The sequence below is a fragment of the Vidua macroura genome, chromosome 7 (assembly GCF_024509145.1).
Source record: "Vidua macroura isolate BioBank_ID:100142 chromosome 7, ASM2450914v1, whole genome shotgun sequence".
Lineage (NCBI taxonomy): Eukaryota > Metazoa > Chordata > Aves > Passeriformes > Viduidae > Vidua > Vidua macroura.
Window position 1 is genome coordinate 31,424,291 of NC_071577.1, and position 20,331 is coordinate 31,444,621.

The 20,331-nt window shown below is 42.6% G+C and overlaps 1 protein-coding gene across 2 annotated transcripts in view; it reads right to left on the reverse strand.

The window, feature by feature from the left end:
• Positions 1-9,505: 9,505 nt before the first annotated feature.
• The window catches only part of SNX4 (sorting nexin 4), a 32,800-nt gene continuing 21,974 nt past the window's right edge, over positions 9,506-20,331 (reverse strand). For both annotated transcript variants that reach the window (XM_053982993.1, XM_053982992.1), the window contains exons 9-14: positions 19,381-19,446; positions 15,435-15,524; positions 14,096-14,195; positions 13,199-13,344; positions 11,730-11,844; positions 9,506-11,391 (exon numbers count right to left, since the gene is read on the reverse strand). In XM_053982993.1, the coding sequence (XP_053838968.1) occupies positions 11,344-11,391; positions 11,730-11,844; positions 13,199-13,344; positions 14,096-14,195; positions 15,435-15,524; positions 19,381-19,446 (565 nt within the window). In that variant the 3' untranslated portion in view covers positions 9,506-11,343. The remainder of the gene's footprint in view (positions 11,392-11,729; positions 11,845-13,198; positions 13,345-14,095; positions 14,196-15,434; positions 15,525-19,380; positions 19,447-20,331) is intronic.

Genomic DNA, 20,331 nt, shown 5'->3' on the forward strand with positions numbered 1-20,331 from the left:
TGACTGCACACTCTCTGCCCTGGAGTGTTTTGTTTGTTTTTTTTCTAAACAGGAGGTACAAGTCCAGGCTCTGCTCCTGAAGATCTTGTCAGAGATGGTGCTCAGCCAAATAGGAGATCCAAAAAGAGTCTCGGAGGAGCTAGAGCAAAGCTTTGTATCTGGAGCCATGTATGATAAAAAAAATCTCAGATCAGTCTGCTCCAAACATTGAGGAAATCTGGATGGGGGTGGAAGCACGATGGCCAAGATCTGCCTCTTCTCTGACAGGTAAGCCATAAGCAAAGAAGTTATTTCTCTGATTTTAACCTTCCAGGTCCAGAAATGGAAATACTTTCTCTTACAGACACTGTCCAGTAGGAAAAACTTCAGCCAAAGGATTTTGTTTCCATCATTAGAGCGAAGACAATATATCAACTTGCAAGAAAAGACCAACAGCAAGTGGCTTTTCTTAGATTTTAGAGGGCTCTTTTGTGTTTCTTTTCTGCTGTTGTTTTACATTTATGTCACAAACCAGTCTGTCTAGCAAGCATTTCTTCCCTGAGAGTGCTGGCAAATAGCAGAAGTGGCTTCTCCTCCCCTGCACCCCCCACCATGCTGAGTGCAGCGTACCAGCTGTCATTTGCAAACACTTATCCTATAACAGTGACTGCCACTCTGGGGCCTGATTTTTTCATTTTCTTTCCATTCCCGAAATTCATGACAAGTGGCCTGATTTGCAAACAAAAGCCAAATAAGCAGAAACACAAAAACAGTCGGTCCCCTTGTGAAAAGCATGCCTTAAATCTCTCTTTTTTCTGGCTTTTTTTAGTCTAGATTTGGAGTTCTCTGCCGAACCCACTGGATCAAAAGTCCCTTGGCAGAGCGGGGCACAGCGTGGGTTTGCCTCGGGCGCTCCTCCCGGTGCCACGCGCGGTGCCCAAACCTGTGCCGGGGCTCCCCCGCGTGTGACCGTGACGTCAAGGAGCATTTGTGCTGAAATGCCGACTTTTGGCGGAACTCGCACGAGCAGACAGCGGCGCGGCCGGGATCGTGCGGCCGGCGAGGAGCGCCGGAGCGCAGCGCGGAGCCGGGAGCGCGGCGGGGCCGCCCGGAGCGCTGACGGACGCGTGAGCGGAGATCGCATTGCAAAACCCCTGAGCGCAGGGGCTGGCGCTGCGCCCCGGAGCCTGCACACGGACCCCCCCCGGCTGCACGGGGCTTGCACAAGAGCCTCCGACCCAGGGAGTGACGCGGCTTGGGCGCTGCCGCTGCCCGGAGCCTACGAGCCAGCGCTGCGATTTGGCTCCGGCAGGAGCAAGCGAGCACAGGTACGGACAGGATTTATTTTTCCTGTTGAAACACATTCGTCTGCAGATTAGCGGCGGCTCTGCCCACAGGGAGCCCAGATACCACCAGGTGACTCTTCTTTGCCAGCCCACAGCCATCCCCAGGAGCAAACAGCACCCAGCTCTCCAGCCAGCACCTGGTTCCTCTGGTATTAATGTCCTGCGGTCCGAGCAGATAAACCCAGGTGCTGCAGGGACACTGACCCGCAAACTACTTTTTTTTTTTTTTTTTTTTCCCCAAGCAGATAGAAAAAACAACACCTATAAGAGAGGGGTTCCTTTTCCTAGAGAACAGCAAATCTACTGTTTCTGGACCAAATCCATGAAGGCTCTGTAAAATTCCCACTTTCTAATTCTTACCAGCAGAAAGAGGCCAAAGCAAAAAACAAACCCACAGAAATCCACTGCTGCTTCTGTTTCTTATTTAGGGTAGACTACATCTGAAATCTAATTATCTCTCTGCAACTCCCTGTGCAGTCAAGGCAGACAGAGAGGGATCTCCAAGGAGCAATTTTTTTAACCTGCCTGAAACACCTACCTGGGGATGTGACCGACTCGTTCTCACACTCAGCACCCAGGGATGCTACACTGAAATTACTCCAGAATTACTGTCTTCTGGGACATGCAAGTCAGACTGAACTCTTACACTCAGCAGAACTTGTTCTTCCAAATATTAGCCTCTTCAAACACTTGGAGGTGAAGGAACATCTTGGGGGTGTGTTGACCCAAGGGACTACAACAATGGCACAATCAGTCTGCAAGAGGAGGCTATTTCACGGTTTGTGCTTTATTTTCCCTTGTTTCCATAGATTATGGCAATCTAATAACTGGATTTAGAGTTCCCATACTGCCACAGTTTGTTTTTCCATTCATTGGATCCAGAAATGTCCCTGCTCAGGGACAGCTGTGAGACATGAAAAGGATATTCCAGTGGGGGAAGTGCGCCTCTTGCCTGCTCCTGTGTTCCACATCACTGTCCTACAGCAGGAGAGGTTCCTCCAAAGTGAATGCTGCTCACCTTGCTACAAGAAAATCAGTGCTTTGGAAGAGAAGCATTGATGCAGTGATTGAAGAATTCCTGGACAAGCCAGCCAGAGAGGACTTGCCACTCGCTTTGTAAGGAAAACAAGGGAAAAAAAGGAAAAGTGACTAGTGGGGACATGGTTCATATCAAAGCTAAGCAAGAGTCTCTGCAGTTTTTAGAGACAAAAGGACAAAGCACTGTTGGCTGGAGACAGAAGAGGGAAGGGCAGGAATACAAATGGTGGGACGAGAAGCATCGCTGATGGTCAGTGCTCAACCCAATCTGAAAGGAAATCCATGCTGCCTGAGAGCTCTTCAGTCACTGCAAAAAAACACCAGTTTCTGGATAATAGAAGAACGTCCTTCAAGGGACACAGTTCCTACCTCTCTAGAGCCAATACATAAAATGTAATTAAGCTTACATTTCCAGGGACAGCTAATTATGGAGCCACCTGTAAAGAAGCAGTGCCCTCCCTACCAACGTACACCGCAGGAGGCTGGGAGTGTTGGTGAGGACTTAGAGGACTCTGCATAACATGAAGGAGCAGATATCTCAGCAACATTTACTGAGACCCTTTCCATCCTTAACCAATGGATAGGAAGAACAGAAAGAAATCATGGGTGCATCATTGCATTTTTACGTGAGAGATAAAGGTTTTGTGGCACCTTCTTCCAGTGGGAAGGCTGTGTGCTGTGGATGGCCACAGTAAGAGCCACCCAAATTTTCTGAGCATCAGGTTCAGTCAGACTAAACAAGTTTGAAGGGTTGAACCAGCATGAAGGGAGGCTGAAGGGGAACAGTTGTGGAGCTGGAGTGTTCAGAACAAAAGCAATGAAGGAAATGGACCAGCTGCCTGCACCATGTCACAGAGTGGGTAACACATAAAATCAACAGTTGTGACACATTTGCAGGCACAAACTTAGCACAAGGGTGTTACCAACACCTGGTGAAAAGATTCACATACCAATGGAAAGGCAGGTGATGAGAGGAAAGGTTCATCCTCTGGCAAAGATGTCAGGAACCACTTTTGAACCCAAAACCCTGTCTACCTGCTCAGGCAGCTCAGTCTGCCCAGGACACCAAAAACTGCCACCACACCCTACACAGGCCACTCTAACCTGAGGCACCAACTCTCAGCTCTGTTGCTCAAGACAGAGCTCTTGCATCCCACATGTTGTTCCTCAGATGGAAAAAGTAATCCCAACTCAGCTGCTGACCATGGCAGATTCACGTGAAAGTCAGTCCTGGAGGCCAAATTTAAAAACTCTTCTGCCAGCTGAGAGTGTTTGCCAAAGGCAGCTTTACCCAAACCTCCAGCTGGGCTTCCAGAGCTCTGGTTTCTTCCCCCTGCTTATCTCCAGCTCTGCTCCTATTAACAGCTAATTTCCCCTCTACATCCTTCTCTGCCTACTCAAAGAGAGATGTTACAACACCGAGGTTATTCGCTCCCAAAGGTGGGGTCCTACAGCTGCTCACTACCCTCTGCTCCCCTGAAACCAGACAAATCCTGTCAGCACCCCCAAACCAGGAACCTGTTGCCCTGTGACCCTCCAGGAGCATCTCCAGACCCAGCTCCCCAGTCCCTGTGTGTTTGCTGGGAATCTCCAGCACCGCAGTGCCAAAGCCATCCTGCTCCAGTAATTGGACATAGGGGGAAAGGAGAAACATTACCTGGATCGAGTCAATAATTCCCTAGGACCATCTGCCAAGGACCAGCATGGAGGCATGTGTCCTGCCACTCACATACGTGCTGGCAAACATCACTTTATTTTACTTATCATCATCACCTTCATTTAGCTCCAGCCCAGGAAGCTCCACAGTGGATGTCAACACGAGAGAGAAAAACTAAATGTTTTCAAAGTGAAAAATAACCTGAATCCCAGCAAACACTAAATTGCCTTGTAATAGAATTCATTATATTTTTTGGTAGGGAACAGAAAAAGCCCAGCTAAGCACTATGTATTTAGCATTTGAAAGCTAAAAATAGTAGTAACTACATCAGCAGGGAGAAGGAGTTTGAACAGAAAGTGAATGATCACCAGCAATTATTTCTGGATATTTTAAGTAAGTGCCCTAAAACTGAAAAAGGCAGCACATGTTCAAATCCCTGTCCAGGCTTACAGGACAAATATAACCAGGTAAAGTATTAGATAGAGAGGAGGAATGCTGAAGCCAACCATAAAGAGAAATTAGAGGTTAGGAAAGATCAATTACCTATAAGGAAGCAATATGTTCTTTGGGAAGATTTGACACTGAGAATGATTTCAAATTTTGAAAGGAAGATCCCTGATCTCCTCTAATAGTTTGGCTACTCCTAGTTCACAAATGAGTTCACTCCATCTGTGAATGTTCCCGACACTTTACATGGTTCAAAGGTTAATTCCTCACTTTCTTCTGAGATGTCAGAGAGTCAAACTTCAGCAACAGCATAGAGCTATAATGTAATAACGTGTTAAACTACACAGGAATTTGCTTTTTACTTCATTTAGGAGGATGCTAAAACCAAATCATGGTCTGTGCATACTCTTCATCAAGCAGAGCTGTGCCTTAGCTCCATCACAAGGGGATATTTTTCCTGAGACACACCCAGAGTGCAGCACTAGACATTAGCTGCTTAAATTAATGCCTGTATCTCCAGATCCTTGTAGCTTTTTCTCAAGCTTATAGAAGTCTCAACATAACAGGTCTCTGAACCATGGATGTTGATTTTCAACAGTTCTTGGATTTCAGGAGAAATGCCACAAGTCTAAAAGAAGGCTGATATTTTGTCTGTTTATAAAAGTATATAACTACAGAGACTGAATTACTAGAGGCCTGTCAGTCTGAAGCTAATCCCTGGGAAAAGAATAGTTGATACAGAGCTAAAAGAGATTAACGCCAATCAACGTGTTCATGAAAAACAAATCTTGTCAAATTAATTCTCATTTTAAGAGATTACAGCTTCCTTGATGGAGCAATAGTATTAATGCAGCAATCCAGAGCATCGCAGCTCTCCTCCCTCCGGTTGGGCCAGTCCTGCTCTGAATCAGAAAGCCAGCCTAGCATTCCTTAGAAGAAACTAAAATCTGGTCAAAGCCTTCAGGATGCAATTGGAATGGGAATTCTTTAGGGAAGCAGCATCCTGCTGTGTTCTCCCGTTGGCTCTGGTCAGAGTCCTTACTGACAGCCTGGGCAGTAAGAGCATTACTGAGACCATGGGTGAGATGGAGGTGGAAAGGATTAGCGAGCCACTGGAAGAAGAGGAGGCTGTGCTGCTGGGAAGCGGTGATGAATCATCCAAAGGAAGCAAGGAGCACGTCAGTGGCAGGCCCTGCACGGCTCCAGGCAGCCCCAGTGTGGTCAGGCTGGGGGAAGAGCCACTGTGAACAACAGCAGGAGCACCAGAGGTAGCTTAGAACAAGCAGGATGACCTCAGTGGCAAGCACAATCCATGGCAGAGTACAGGGAATGTCACACAGGAGGGGGAACGCTGCTGTGGCTGTTGCAACACCCACTTCAGGTTGGCAAATGGCAGATGGGATGCACAGCTCAGTCGTGTGGCCTAGGAGGGATCTTGCTGCAGCACAAGGAGCACACAGCTCTTCTCTGCTGCCCTCTGAGCATCCAGTGTCTGTGGGGCCATCAGAGGTGAGCAGGCAGAAGCCACCAGCACTGGGCTTGGCATCTAATCAAAACAAAGGAGACTGGAAATGAAGTCTATCCTTTTAGCCCCAGGAACAACCACCATGAGACTTGGCCTCCCTGTAACCAGAGAGCACACACTTCAGAAAAACCTCATTCAAAGCAGCACCAGGGCAGGGTGACTTTGCCATCTCCTACACAGAACTGCAGTTTGCACAGTGGCAGATCATTCCTACTGATCATGCAGCTGGCACCACATCCAAGCAGTTATTAAAAATAAATAAATAAATAAATAATAGTGCTAGCTCAAAAGCCTCTGAGTCCGACTCACAGCAGTGCTTGTGCCAAAGGGCACCCAAGCTGCAAATCACAGTGTAATACACTATTATTAACAGCAACCTACAGCAGGACACAAACTCAGCACTAAAAACTGCTCCAGATTACCCATCCCGTTGTATTTAGGCTTCAGGTACACCACGGCTGTTGCACTGCTCCCGTACCTCTGCAGGGCAGGAGGGGACAAGGTGGCCTTGACCTCCCTCCCGCAGCGGGATCCCGCATCCCGCGCCCTGCGAGCTCCTGCTGGAGACCCACCAGAGGGCGGTCGGGGTTGCCTTTTCCCTCCGACTGCATCATTTTCCACCTCTGCGTCCCGGGGAGCCTCACCACTTTTTATCTTCTGCGGCCACTTACAGCTGCATTCTGAAGAGAATATAATTAGTGTTATCACATGCCACAGATATCTACAGATAACAAAACATGTTTGGTACAGATGAAGAGTTATTTATTAATTGTTGTCCCTGGCTTGCTGGGGCAACCTCTTTTAGAGCTGCATCAGACAGCAGGCCCCCAGATCCCATGGCTGATTTTGCTGGTGTTTATAGGATTGGGGAGCCCACAAAGTTTATGCTGGGTTTTTGAAGACTAAAGCTTCTTCTCCTGTTTCATTTATTCAGGAAGGTGAAAACTACCATATTAAATACAGATACAAAACATTAGACAAAATGAAATCTCTCCTGACCTGTGACACACCATTGTCAGTGTTGAACTCAGCTTCAAGACCACAGTCATCACTACAAATTTCAGTCTGAGATTATCATGGTAATGTTTCTCCAAAACAAGGACCACACAGAGATGCTTTTCCCTTTTCCTGCATAGCCCAGCCTGCAGGTACAGAAGCTTTCCATCTGTTCTCCTCTCCAGTTCCACCACCCATCCCATCTCTGCTGTCCTTCTTCCCTGCCTCATCTCCTCACCCTCTTGTGTATCTCTTCTCAAAACCTGTCTGCTCTCATGTGCAGCTTCACCCCATCCTTACCTGTCTGGGCATGGCACCATCTCTCCTTACCTCCAAATACTCTGTACTTTCACTGTGTATGAAGCTATTTTCCTCCAAAACAACCCAAATTCCTTCCCGATTTGTCTTTGTTTCACATTTTAGATTTGTTCTACAAGCAGTCAGAGCAAAAGATTCTTGTTGAAGAAAACACAGCATTAGGAAGGCCAGTCCACGTAAGCTGTTCAAAAGGAAGCCAGCAAAACAAACAAACAGAACCAACCAACAGGACAAACAAGTTTCTCCTCTGCATTTGACCCTTCAGAAAGTCAGAATCACAAAATCCTTTTGATAACACTGTATCACCAGGAAGCACCAGAACACAGCAGCCAGAGGGCCACAATCTTTGCTTAAGCAGGAATCTGAGGTTCTCCAGGCTTCCCACAGTACACACCCATGGCAGTGCTATTGTGGAGGGGACACAGGTGACCCTCTGTTTCAGCTGGGGGGACAACCAAGCCTCTGTCACTCAAGAGACACCTCTCTGCTCACAGCTGCAGTGAGCACCCTGCCTGCCCCAAGGACTGCCCAAAGAACAAAGCAGCTCACAGCGCTTTCTGTCCTGCACTGCCAAGGGTCTCTCAGGGGACAGACTGAGTGACATCCTTAGGGACATGTCCCTGTCCTAGGAAACACCTCTGCTGGGGAAGCCTGCCAGGCAGGATCAGACATGGACTCAGGGCAGCAGCAAAGTGACTGCTTACAAAGGCAACTGCTTTTACTGGTGACATCCAGGTGTGTTGAACTTGGATTTCACACAACGGCCTGTGCTCCAAGTTTCCCAGCTCCCATTCCACTTGCTTCCTCTCCTTGCATTATTTCTAGAGCAGCCCTGTGTGGGGATTTTCATTACACATTGTGCCTCCCCACAGAGCTCTGCGCAAACACAAGTCAGAGGCACCAGGGATGGGCAGAACAGGAGGCACACAGACACCTGGATTAGAGCCCTGCCCTGCCATTGTAGGACAAGCAAAGGGAATGAAGACAACTTCCTTCTGTGTCATCTTTAGGCAACATTAGAAAGTGTTTCTCAGTTCTTGAACCAAGATGAACAAAGGAATTTCAGTGGTAGGGAGAGAGATACAGGGAGAGTGATACAGGGAGAGTGATCTCCTGAGCTGCAGTGCTCTGGGACTGCAGCCTGCTCTGCTGGCTCTGCTGTGTGTTTGGCCAGAACCAAGACTTTCCTCTGGCTCACCTGCACAAGGCAAGCTCCTTAGTGTGGCTCAAGCTCCAAGATTTGCTCTGCGCCTGCCAAGGTAGTCCCTGCACACAGCTGGTTAACACTGCTTGGGCTGATGTGCCAGATACTGAAATAATACGTTAAAAAAAGAGAGTTTGTAAAACTCTATCTTTCCATTGCAGTTGGCTCCATCACCCCTGCTACACTTCAGGAACAGACAACAGTAGCAACTAAAATGCTCTGACAAGACAAGGTCCTGCTATTAATGGGGAAGGTCAGAGATAGCATGAGCAGCGACAATCCACCCAGCAAAGCTTCCTGGGACAGAAGCACCAGGATCAGCAGATCAGATGATCCAGGCAGGTAAACATTTTCACATACAAGCATTTTGTCAAGTTAAAGTGTTCTTCCTACCTCATTCTCAAGGCACCAATTTTTGATGTTTACTGGATAACTGGCAAAGTGGAACGAGTTACAGGAGTTAAATCCACACTGTAACTGGAAAAATGCACACTTTGCAAGTGTACATCTGTCATGTGGGCTCTGTTACCCACATGGAAACAGCCATTAACTGGCTGGTTTCACCTTAAAAAGTTGAAAAGCTAAAAGAGGAGGAGAAACTTTCACAGTTTGCTATGATTCCCAACTACACAGACCACATGCAATGCTTTCCTGGAAAGACAGAAGTAAAAGAAACAAAGTTATTGCAAATTACCCTTAATTTGCCTTTCACATAATTTTACAAATAATGCAAAATGTCTTCAAAAGCACTGTCTCTTAACTAGATGGAGACACACATGAAATTCACACAGCTGACTTGTAGCAAGCATCTAATTTTGGCCTTAGCACTATGTTCCTACCTAAAGGGAGAGCTGTGCACAGTTCACCAAATTTTAAACCCAAATTTGGAGGCCACTTGAGAGCTAAAATGGACAAGAACCACTTTCAAGAAATCAAAAGGCAGTTTTCAAAATAGGAAAGACAGAGCTTTTTACAAAAAAACCATAACAAAAATATCAAAGAGCAATTTTATTTATCTTATTTGGCACAAAACTTACAAGAACTGTTTTGTTCCCTTCTTAAATTTTAGTACAACTAGCAAGGAAAAAAAAGGCATACTAATACATTTAATGAGCTGTACAGCAAGTGACATGTGGAAGGAGGCACCAGAAAGATCTACCAAAAATCAAAGTGCATGAAAAATACCTACTCTGAGCGCCTCATGGTATTGTGTTAAGGCACCACTCTTTTAGAAGGTTTACTGAATACATCAAGTGTGCAACTTCTTGGTTTGGAATGTGAGAGTCCTTCAGCCTGCTCAGAACCGGACACTGCAACCTCTGAATGGAACAATGCTTCTCCAATGTTTAAAGGAAGAGACCTCTTTGCTTTGTGCCCAACATCATCTTGCAGCCAGGCATGTCACTGTCACATGCTTTGGAAAAGCCAACACAGGTTTTCAGAGTACCAGCACTTTACTTCAGAGTTTTAAGCTGTAGTGTGCACCAGACCTATGCATTCTTTACAATGGTTTTATAGAAAAGAAAGGTTGAAGAGACAAAAGTAACATGGGACATACCAGTAAATACATTTAGATAGTTTTATCAAAAGAACATTTAAGGACTTTTGGGAGTATCTCTTACAAAAAAAATCTGAATAGTGTTATAATCCAAAATAATTAAATACACTTTTCAACAGATTATTACAAAGCTTCCTTCAGGACTACCAATCAAGTCTGACAAATTCCACAAGACTTCAGGAACTTTCAGTAAGGATGTAGAAAAAGCCCAGTATTAGACAGTGGTAAGAGATTTTCATAATTGGAAACATTTAATGTACATCCTGTAACTGCAAATCATGTTATACAGGTGTGTATATTACACATTTACACAGACTCACACACACTGAAACATCATCACAAGGGCCAGACACCTTGGTTCATTGTGGGTTCTGCACATCACTGCTCTGAAGTATGACAGAAGCTGCACCAGGTTTATTATTTCAGCACCTTCATTAAGAACTGTTTGTTTAAGAACCAAACCACTTCAGTTACAGGTGCCACAGGCCAGATTCACACCAAGTGTAAACAGGTTCCAAACAACCAAAGAGAAGTTGCATCTGCTTCTTACCAGCTTTGACTTTGGTTTTTCTGCTCAGCTGAATCACCAGTTGCCTTTACTTGCAGGAAGAAGTTTAGTAAGAAATCAATGCCCGTATCAAAACTGAAGTGGGAACCAGTAAATGCAGAATATTGTTATCAAACCACTGTACAACACCTCTACTGTAGAGAGTTTCAAACATCTCAGGAGTTTGAGACTGCTTAACCTGAACTCTGGAAAAACATATTTCTCTATGGACATGCAAAGGCATTTAAATATGAACTCTAGGCATTACAATATTTCATTTTTTGTCCTCTTATGGCGTAGACCTTGAGAACACAACTGTGTGCCCCATTATAAAACCAAAGCACCCTTGAGCATTAAAAATTCTAAACAGCAAGGGTTGGAAAGAAGGGCATCTGGAAGTGATCTACACATTACAGAGCATGGTGTTTCACAAGTCTCTGAACAGTTTAGTTCATACTTTCTGGGATAACTTTCCCAGTACCTTTGTCCAATACAGAGCTGTAGTTTTCAGTAACTCTTTTACCCCTGCATTCTTTGCTACCACATATAAAACATGCCACAGAAGTGGCAGTCAGGGCTAAACATTTAACAACATGTTCTTTTCATCCTTTATTAACAATTACATTTATTTCATGATTTGTATGTAAGTCATGTAGCAATATAACATTGGTGTTATACACTGTGCTTCCATTCTCTGGCACTTGGAGGAGGAATTCATTTCCAGATTGTCACATCTTGCTGAAGCATTCCTTTGCATTTGTCCAAACCTGAATTCCCTTTTAAGAGAACAGTTAAAAAATCAATAGGTGGAAATATACTTTATTTGCAAACCTCATCCACAACTTTCTTCAACAGAAGACTCTACAAAGAAGTCCCATAGAACTTCAGAGAAGAAGGCAGAGACCATATTGAAATTGGGCCACCCTGTCTATTTTATATCTATATCTATCTCAACATTAACATGTCACTGAGTTCAAGAGGAGACTATATGGGAGGTTTTATGGTAGTGACTTCCAATCTTCTGTGACTGCCATGTTCCCAGTTACTGACAGTGCATCTGCCCCCCTGCTGACAGGACAAACACACTAGACCAGCCTTCCCAAGCCACACGTACCTTTTTGCACATGCTAATCTGCATAACAGCATAGCTTATAAGTGCCTCCTTCAAATCATGATTCTTCTGCTCTTTAAACCGTTCAATGTCAGCCCAGGCACTTTTCACAAAGTCTCTGAAATTCAAAGCAATGACTTCTGTTAGGAAGTGTTTTACATGTTCCACCCTCAGCAGAGAAGCTGTGTATGACAGAGTGCTCCATGTTTCAGTCAGTAAATCAAGTCCTACAAATATTATGCATCCCTCAGTGTCCTCATTTTACAACTGGCACCACTACCTAATTCTCCATCTTCTTTTTAAGGTTTTTAACCTAGAGTTTCACAGGATACATTAGGGTGTTTGCTTGGTTTGGTGTTTTTTTTTTCCCCAGGAAGTATCCCTGCCATAGAACCAGCATAAGTCAGAATATAATTTTTTTCCTTCAGATTCTGTTGGGGTAACTAATTATCTTTATGCCAACATTCAGCACACAACACTGCATGTTTCTTTTTCAATTGTCAAGTCAGAATCTTCATCTCTTCAGTGTGAAAACTCACTTGCTTGTCAGGATATGAGACAGTCAAGTACAATAAACATTTACAATGCAAATTTAACTTGGATAATTCACTTCAGAAATTAATTTTGTTGGTTTGGTAATGTGTAGTCAGGTCTCCTTAACTAAAATGGAGGCATATACCTGTAATTCCTACTTTCATTTGTGCTGGACTAGCATTCACTTGAAAATTGCTTCCAGAGCTACAAAAGCACATCTCGAATACATCTGCCAAAATTATTAAGATATTGCATTTACTGAGTGTTGTTGCTTTGAAGTATTCATGAACTAGTCTTATCTTTCCAGCTCTAATGCTAACATATCAGGAGATACCATGTTTACCCCTTGTGTTATATGACAGACATGCTTTGACAAAATCCCACTGCTTTAAGAATGTTAGTTCCTATTTTTAATTTTTGCATACCTGAAGAAAACTTCATTTTACCACCAAGAAGCAGTTACCCAAACACAATTTCCCAGACCTTCTAATCTCTTTCAAACAGGAGTAAGGTGTCCCCCATCGGAGAAGTTGCAGAATATGGGCTCAGCACCCTTACACTTAAACCAAACTAAATACTGTATTTGAAGCAAATCAGCCTTTGAGTCTCAGCCTATTCAGCTGCAGACCTCCAAGCCCACCTGCTAAATATATTACTAGTGGAACATAAAAGCATGCAAGCCAGCCATTAGAGTGGGCTCAGTAACTGGGAAAGTCATCAGGTTTTACATAAGCCATACACTCAGACCAGAAGCTAACTGCATGTACTGCACTTTATTTCACAACTTGCAGCTGACAGGAGCTTTTATAGACAGCTCATAAACACCAAGAATATATTAAAAACACTTATAAAATGCAAACACCTTCAAGAGCATCCAGTCAAGGACTTTTGCTAAGACAAGCCCCTGTGTTTTCTTTGAAACAGTCAAGTCCATTTACCTGCCCTCCAGATTTTTAGACTTCAGTTGCTCTTCTCCTTCCTGTATCTGCTCTTCTAGAACCTTTATCTTGGCTTCCCTCTGCTCAGGGGTTTCTTGCCCAAAGAGCTTGCTGGTCATCCCCTTCAGGGAGAAGGTTCTCACAGTCTACAAAAAACAAGGATACTCTAGGTTTGGCATGTTCTGAGCACAGCCACAGGACATCAGGTGACTTTTATTGGCATTTGTGCTTACTATTTGGCTGGTTTTTTTTGCTTTAATTTCCATTTCATTATTTGATAAGTATTCTGGTGACTCAGGTTAGACTAAGCAAAGTGGGGAGGAGGTAATTTGATGTTCAAACACTTTAAGGCTGACAAGGGAGAACTTTCAGAGCATCCTTCCTAGTAAGTGAATTAGGAAAGAAACTAAGAGAAACAAAAGCCATATAGGCATTCCATAAAGAAGATCAATAGATCCAAGAGCAACATTAAAAATTCTAAAACTGTCAGTTACCATTTTCAGATAATATTTTAGGTAATGTTATCTCCCATATAAAATGGACTAACACAACATATCAATAACACCCACTGTTCAAAAGGCAGTCTTTCAGAATTCCCAACATTTTCATCTTTAGGATAGAGTTGTCTATAGACAGAGTGTTATTCTGCTCCAGTCATATTTACTGCAACCTTTTACTTGCTCAGTATTCAATAAAAGACATTTGGCGCTAACAGTTTAAGTCTCCAAGAACCAAGTTACTTTAAACCTCACATGTCTCCAGCTCATATGATACCACTTCTCAAAAGCAGCAGCCAGCATGCTGGTGCCATTTAAATATCATTCTAAGTAACTTGGCTCAAGTAAAAAATAAATTCAGAAAGAGGTATCTTGGAGAAGAAAGTGGAAAAAGACTCACTCCTGTTGCCAGCTCCTCACACTGCTGTTTCTTAGATGTTAAGTCCTGTGCAGCCATTTCCAAATCATATTGCATTAGTTCATGCTTCCTGCAAACTGCCCTGAAAAGTAAGTCATGAAAGATCTGTCATTAAATACTTTGTTTTGCTATGTTTCCCTCCATTTACACTTTACAGATAGCATCATGTTTTGTTTGCTTTTTGACAGGAAGCACCTCTAATTATTCATCTAGCCCAAATTCAACAGCCCTATCACAGACTGCATAACTCTGCAAATGCTGTAGTTAAGCAAGTTTGCATCAAAGTATAAATAAAGTTCTTAGTAAAACAGCATTCTGCTTCTCTTTATAGAATCATTCCAAGATACACTCAGCAATACAAGCCCTACCATCTCCTTAAGGACACCACTGTAAAACAGTTTAATTCAAAATACATTACAGAAATACCACAGCTTTGACAAAAGATACTTGGAGAAGGTACCTGTCACAGCAGCAATCTATCAATCAATCATAAAATTCATCACATTTTCTTTCTTAAACAATGAAACAATAAACTGCTTCTAGACTCGTACAGTGCCTTTCATCTGGAAAAGAGGAGTTTCCTCTGACCACCTGCAGTAACTCCCAGTCCTGTGTGGGCTGGTGATGCTACATCCGTACTGCACAGCCAGATGCACGTTTGTCTCCCAGGAGAGGCTACCAGTGCTCCAGGTTCCCACACAGCAGCCCCTGCAATCGCCAACCCAATTCACTACTGGACCTCTGCAAGAGGTTCAGAGCCAACCCTTGTAAAGTACAATAGCTTTATGCACAGCCTTGCAGCATAAAGCAATTTGCTTTTGTGTCCATGCTTGTTACAGGTGACTGACAAAGACTAACATAAAACAAAACAAAAAGTTGGTATTTAAATGCACATGACTGTGCAGCAGATGAACGTTATGCTGAGCACTTTGAAAGCTCCTGGAATCTATAATGGTTGTAACAGCTCTGTTTGGCCTATCTCATTTGAAAGCTGGAGCTTTCAACACATTGGGGCACTATTACACCAAAAGCCAAGGTAACAATGGAACCAGAGGAATAAACAGCATTTTCTTCTATAGTATACAGATTCTAACATTTCTGTCTCTTCACTACTGATCAGATCAGTTCTAATTTGTATTGCTACACTCATGGCAATTGAATACAAGTAAGCAGAATAAGAAACAAGAACATGGAGACTCCACAACACTGGAATTTCCTCTTCTCAGAGAACACAAAAGGATACCAGACTAAATTAAACATCAACATCACATTAGAGAAAAGGACTACCGCTTCATTTTGAGCTCTAGACTTCTGTACATACCGCAGTGCTTCAGCATAGAAGAGATACTCCTTCAGCTGATCTGCATAGTGCTCCTCTTCTTCCAGTATATCATCAATAGAAGCTGCATATCTAGTGAAAAACAGCCACAGTTAAACGTAAAGCTGATTAACCTTTAAGGATACACATCCAGTTACAAGGGACAACACCTGTTTGACAGAAACACCTGTGGCAAACAGCAAAGAGCACTTCCAAAAAGGGTTTTTTCTTTGTTTTTAATTAAACTCTGAATCAGCTAATGTCAGCATTCCTGTGAGCCTGCTTCTTTGGTTGCTATATTGATTCATTGTACAATGAATCTTTTGACAAGTACAAAACCTATCATAAGTCTCCTGCTGAAGATGAGACAGCTTTTCTTACAGGAAAAAAACCCAATTTATTCCTTTTCTTCAGTGGACAGTCAATAGGCAGCACCAAGACAAAAAAAAAAAAAAAAAAAAAAAAAAAGACACTGTGCAAAAGAAATCCTTCAAAGCTTAAAGCATTAAGGGCCAAGAATGTGAACATCACACCTTCTGAAAAGCAGAGCTGCTTTCATGGCTTGTTATTCATAACTCACAGGGGTGCCCTGAACACCACAACATTAGGTCCCTTCTTCAGCTCCTTCAAAGCCTATAGCTTTGTCTGCTGTGTAAGTCAGCCATGTTAATTCACAGCAACAGGAAGTTTAACACCCCTTTTAGGGAGAAATCTGAAGTACAAGGGCTTGGACCAAATCTGCAGCTCTTGCATTTGGTAAGAGTTTTGTTATTTAGGCTACAAGTGGAAAAAATCACTTTATTTTTCTAGTTGATACTGCTTATTTGAGTATTTAGTGTGTTCTTGCTAACCAAGGTGATTGTCTTGGACAGATTTTGTAGGGACAGGCCTACAGCTATCTGCACATCTCACTGGGCACAGCCAAGAAATCAGATTCCTCTGTGGCCTGGACTCAGGGTATGTGCCACTGGAGATAACCAGGATGAATGAGATCCCACACAAACACCTTCATCTATTCTGCTAACTCAGTCTGGATTCTCAGCTATGTGGCAATCTCACACACCTGCAGGCTCTCTGAAGTGAGCATATGTCCATTCTTCTCTAGCAACCAGCACAACGTGACCCAAATGCTAATTATAGCACCTCTTGGCTTTCAAGTTTTTGCAGAATCTTTCTATTTTTCCTTTTCTCCCTATGCTTCTCCAGTAATTTGCTCTGTGGAAGAAGTGGCACAGTCTCAAGCTGAAAGGGAAGGAGCAACATGAATTTGGGAACTTTGCAAGTATGATGAGTTGTTTTGATGCTCTGTGAAATCAAAGACATGGCACACCCAGGAAAAGCCCTACCAAGACTCTTGGTGAATAAATATAACATATGAAGTGGTCAGCAACAGCAGACAAGTTTAAGTAGAAGGGATTAAAGAACAGGGAGAACAAGAATTCATATTATGAATCAGCGTAAGGACTAAGTCAAAACTGTTGAAAAATACACTTGTTCTGAAAAAATCCTGCAGCCACAAAGGTCATAAATAGCTTGCCCTATTTTAAGTTCTGCAGTGCAATAATTTTCGTATAGTGGTTAGATTTCTCAGGGCAGCAGATGGACCACATTTCATTTTCAAGTAAGATCTAAGTTTAGAGCAGTGCTAGAGCTCATGTGTGGCAGATCAACTCTCAGAAAAGAACTTTAAAAACAAACAACCAAAAAATCTCACCAAACAAAATCCTACCTTACCTAGGCAGGTTTTTATAATAAGTTTTATTTGGGAGGAAAAAAATGTAATAAGAAAAGTTACATTTCTGACTGCATAAACTTAGGCAAACTAGAGAAAGTGTTAAGGAGAAACATTGCAGTAAGTTCTAAAGGTACCTGATAATGGTCTCACTCTTTGTGTAAGCTGTCAACTGAACCCTTGTTTTAGTTTAGATTGGTTCAATATAGAATGTCAGTCTAGTTGATACAGAGATAAAGGGTCACTCATTAATGGAATAAAGGACAGAAGTCAAAGGTCTGGCACTTTTTTCTTTCATCTTTTAAATGCTAGCCATAGCCACTCACTCCAACCTTCTCAGCATTCTCTGTCACTTTAGCAAGCCTCATCTTGTAATAAAGCACACACCCAGAGAAGCTTTGGGGTGTCTTCTCCAAACTTTTAGGAGTTATAGATCACACTAACCAATAACTACTCAAAAGCTTAAATAAACATCTAGTAAAGACTACACCATATGGGGTAGAAAGGGAATAATTAAATTAGTTTTGAAGTTTAACATCTATATTGGGCTACCTTCTAGAAGTAGCTTTTTGTTGCAATAAATTCCCACCTGATGTTATGGGAATGGTAACAGAACGGGTAAGTTACACTTTAAAGAAATCACAGATATGAACCTTACTGCTAGGAGACCATATGGGTCACTGAATGAGTTCCTGAACTTCACAACTGCTGCTTCTTGCTTGATTGTCATCACTAAGGGATTACTATTGTACAAGAGTGCCAGAGCACAGGAGATGACAGACAATGAAAGCCACCTCAGACTTCATGCAGTGAGTAAAATTGCCCACAACAGCAGTTACCCACTGCCATTACTCTGGATCTTTAGCCCTGTGTTACAGACAGAAATATTAAATATTACGGATGTGTGAGAGGGTTCAGCCTCCTGATTGAGAAGTGAGACAAACTTCTTTTAATTGGTTATGCATTTCCAGGTGTTTGACATTTTCGTGTGGTGTATCTGAACCACTGAAAACCTTTCTGTGATTCCTTAACTCCACTATATCATACCAAGTGTTCACAATCTCTTCATTTCCTGCCTACCGCAGTAGGTGCTTAACATTGTGTTCCACCCCTGCTTTAATTACTTTTCTTCTGAAACTAGAATGCATTCTCCATTCTTTGTTCTCACCAGAGCCCTCTGCCATGAAAATATTACAGCTTTTCTTGTATGGAAACCACCCCATTAGACAAAACACAGACCTGTGAGTAAATTATTCAGAAGTGGTCCAATTCTTAAACATTTGCTAAAAGCAGAATTACTCTAAAGAAGCTGAGGGCATGGCTCTTCAAACCCTTCCACTTGGCAAGGACAGTAACAATTAACCTGTTAACCTGACACCACAACAACAATCAGGCAGTAGTACATATGTAAATCTGCCCTATAAACTAAACCAGAGAACTTTATTTCCACAGGAATTACACTTAATCAGTACAAATATTGCATAAAGTGTAAAACAGCTTCCATCTCTTGCTGGAGTTGTTGTTTATCTGCTGTGTGGGATTACAGAAGAGGAATCAGAGTGGTAAGGAATGCTGTGTCACTTGCTATATGTGACTACATGAAAAGCAGAAGCCATGAGCTTAGAATACCACTTCTGTGAGCACTCCCAAGTGCCAGACTCTTATTTTGAAGGCTGTGCTTCACATACGCTGCCAAATGACTCTAAAGATGCAAAGAGAGAGGATTCTTTATTATATCCAGTCAGTGTTTGTTTCAAGAATCCACTGGAGTTTTGGTGCTGATTAATTAAATTTCTTAACTCCCTGTAATTAAGTCCAAATCTGTGTACCATCTACAGCATGGTACAAAATGCTGCTATCAAAACCAAATGGATCTCATCAGGTCTGTAGTACATTAAAGTTGTATTCCACCAGTTTCTGGCATAGTAGCTTAAAAGAAAAACTGGAAGGATTCCAAACACTTCTACGATTTCAAAATAATAATAAAAAAAGAAACCCCTCTGGTTCTCCTGAGGCTTTTTGAGCTACTTAATACAGTATATGGATGCTAAAACTGTGCCTGCATCCAAGGCACAGAAACACTGTATACCTAAAAACAATGCACCCCCAACTTTCTTGGTACTCATATGCACTTTGGGGTTGAGGGAAAAGAGAGGAAAGAGGGAGAGTTCCACATCTGGCTTACATCAAACTATCAGATATTCAGTCAGTACTTACACATCCATGTGGTGGCCAGCACTCTGCAACCCATCCCCCATCTCCTTCTCTATTGCACTCCACTCACTGTAGGAAAAACAAACGAGAAACAACATCACACATGAAGGGTAAGGGAAGTTAATAAGCTGCATCCTGTATATAGTTTCTTTCCAGGTGACACCTGAATGGAAACTGCCTCAAAATTAGAGTTGGCCAAGCTGTTTTTTTACTTTAAGGAACAGCACTGACAATGTGACAAGGCCATTTATGGCACTCTGTAAAACAATTATCCCTAAACTCATAGTCACAAATATAGTTAGTTTGGGATGGGTTTTGAGCATAATCTCGTTTAAGTAGTTGAAACTCAATTCAAAACAAAATCAAACAAACAAAACCAAACCACCAAGCACTTAATGTAAATGGACCAAGGGACAATGACAATGGTGAACTTTCTGAAATACATTTTGGGCTCACCAAGAAGCCTAACCCTAACCTAACGTAAGCTTTCCAGACTTATGAGATAGAAGGTAGAAGCCTCTCATTCAAAAAACCAAAGGGTGAATTTGACTTTTGTAAGCATTTTACTTCTCCTGAAACTATTTTATGTATGTAGCTTTATGTTTTCATAGTAGACTCTTGTTCAGTTCTATTCATTAAAAAAAAATCCAACTTGCAGTTGTCTCAACTACCTATTTACATTAGAGATATTACTTAGAAAAAGAAAAAAAACAGAGCTACAACAAAGATAGCAAGAGACTTGTTCTGGACATCCTGGTATGTACTCTGCCATTTTAATTGTGTTCTCAGCTTTGAGAAACCTTATGAGAGTTCTTAGTTACAAGAATTATACCCACAACTCTTTTTACAAGGAAAAAAGAGGTTCTCCTTATATTTCGCATAATTTATGTGTAATGCATCTATTCTGTCCTTCACTTTTTCATAAACATTCCACTCTGCTGATGTTGATATTTG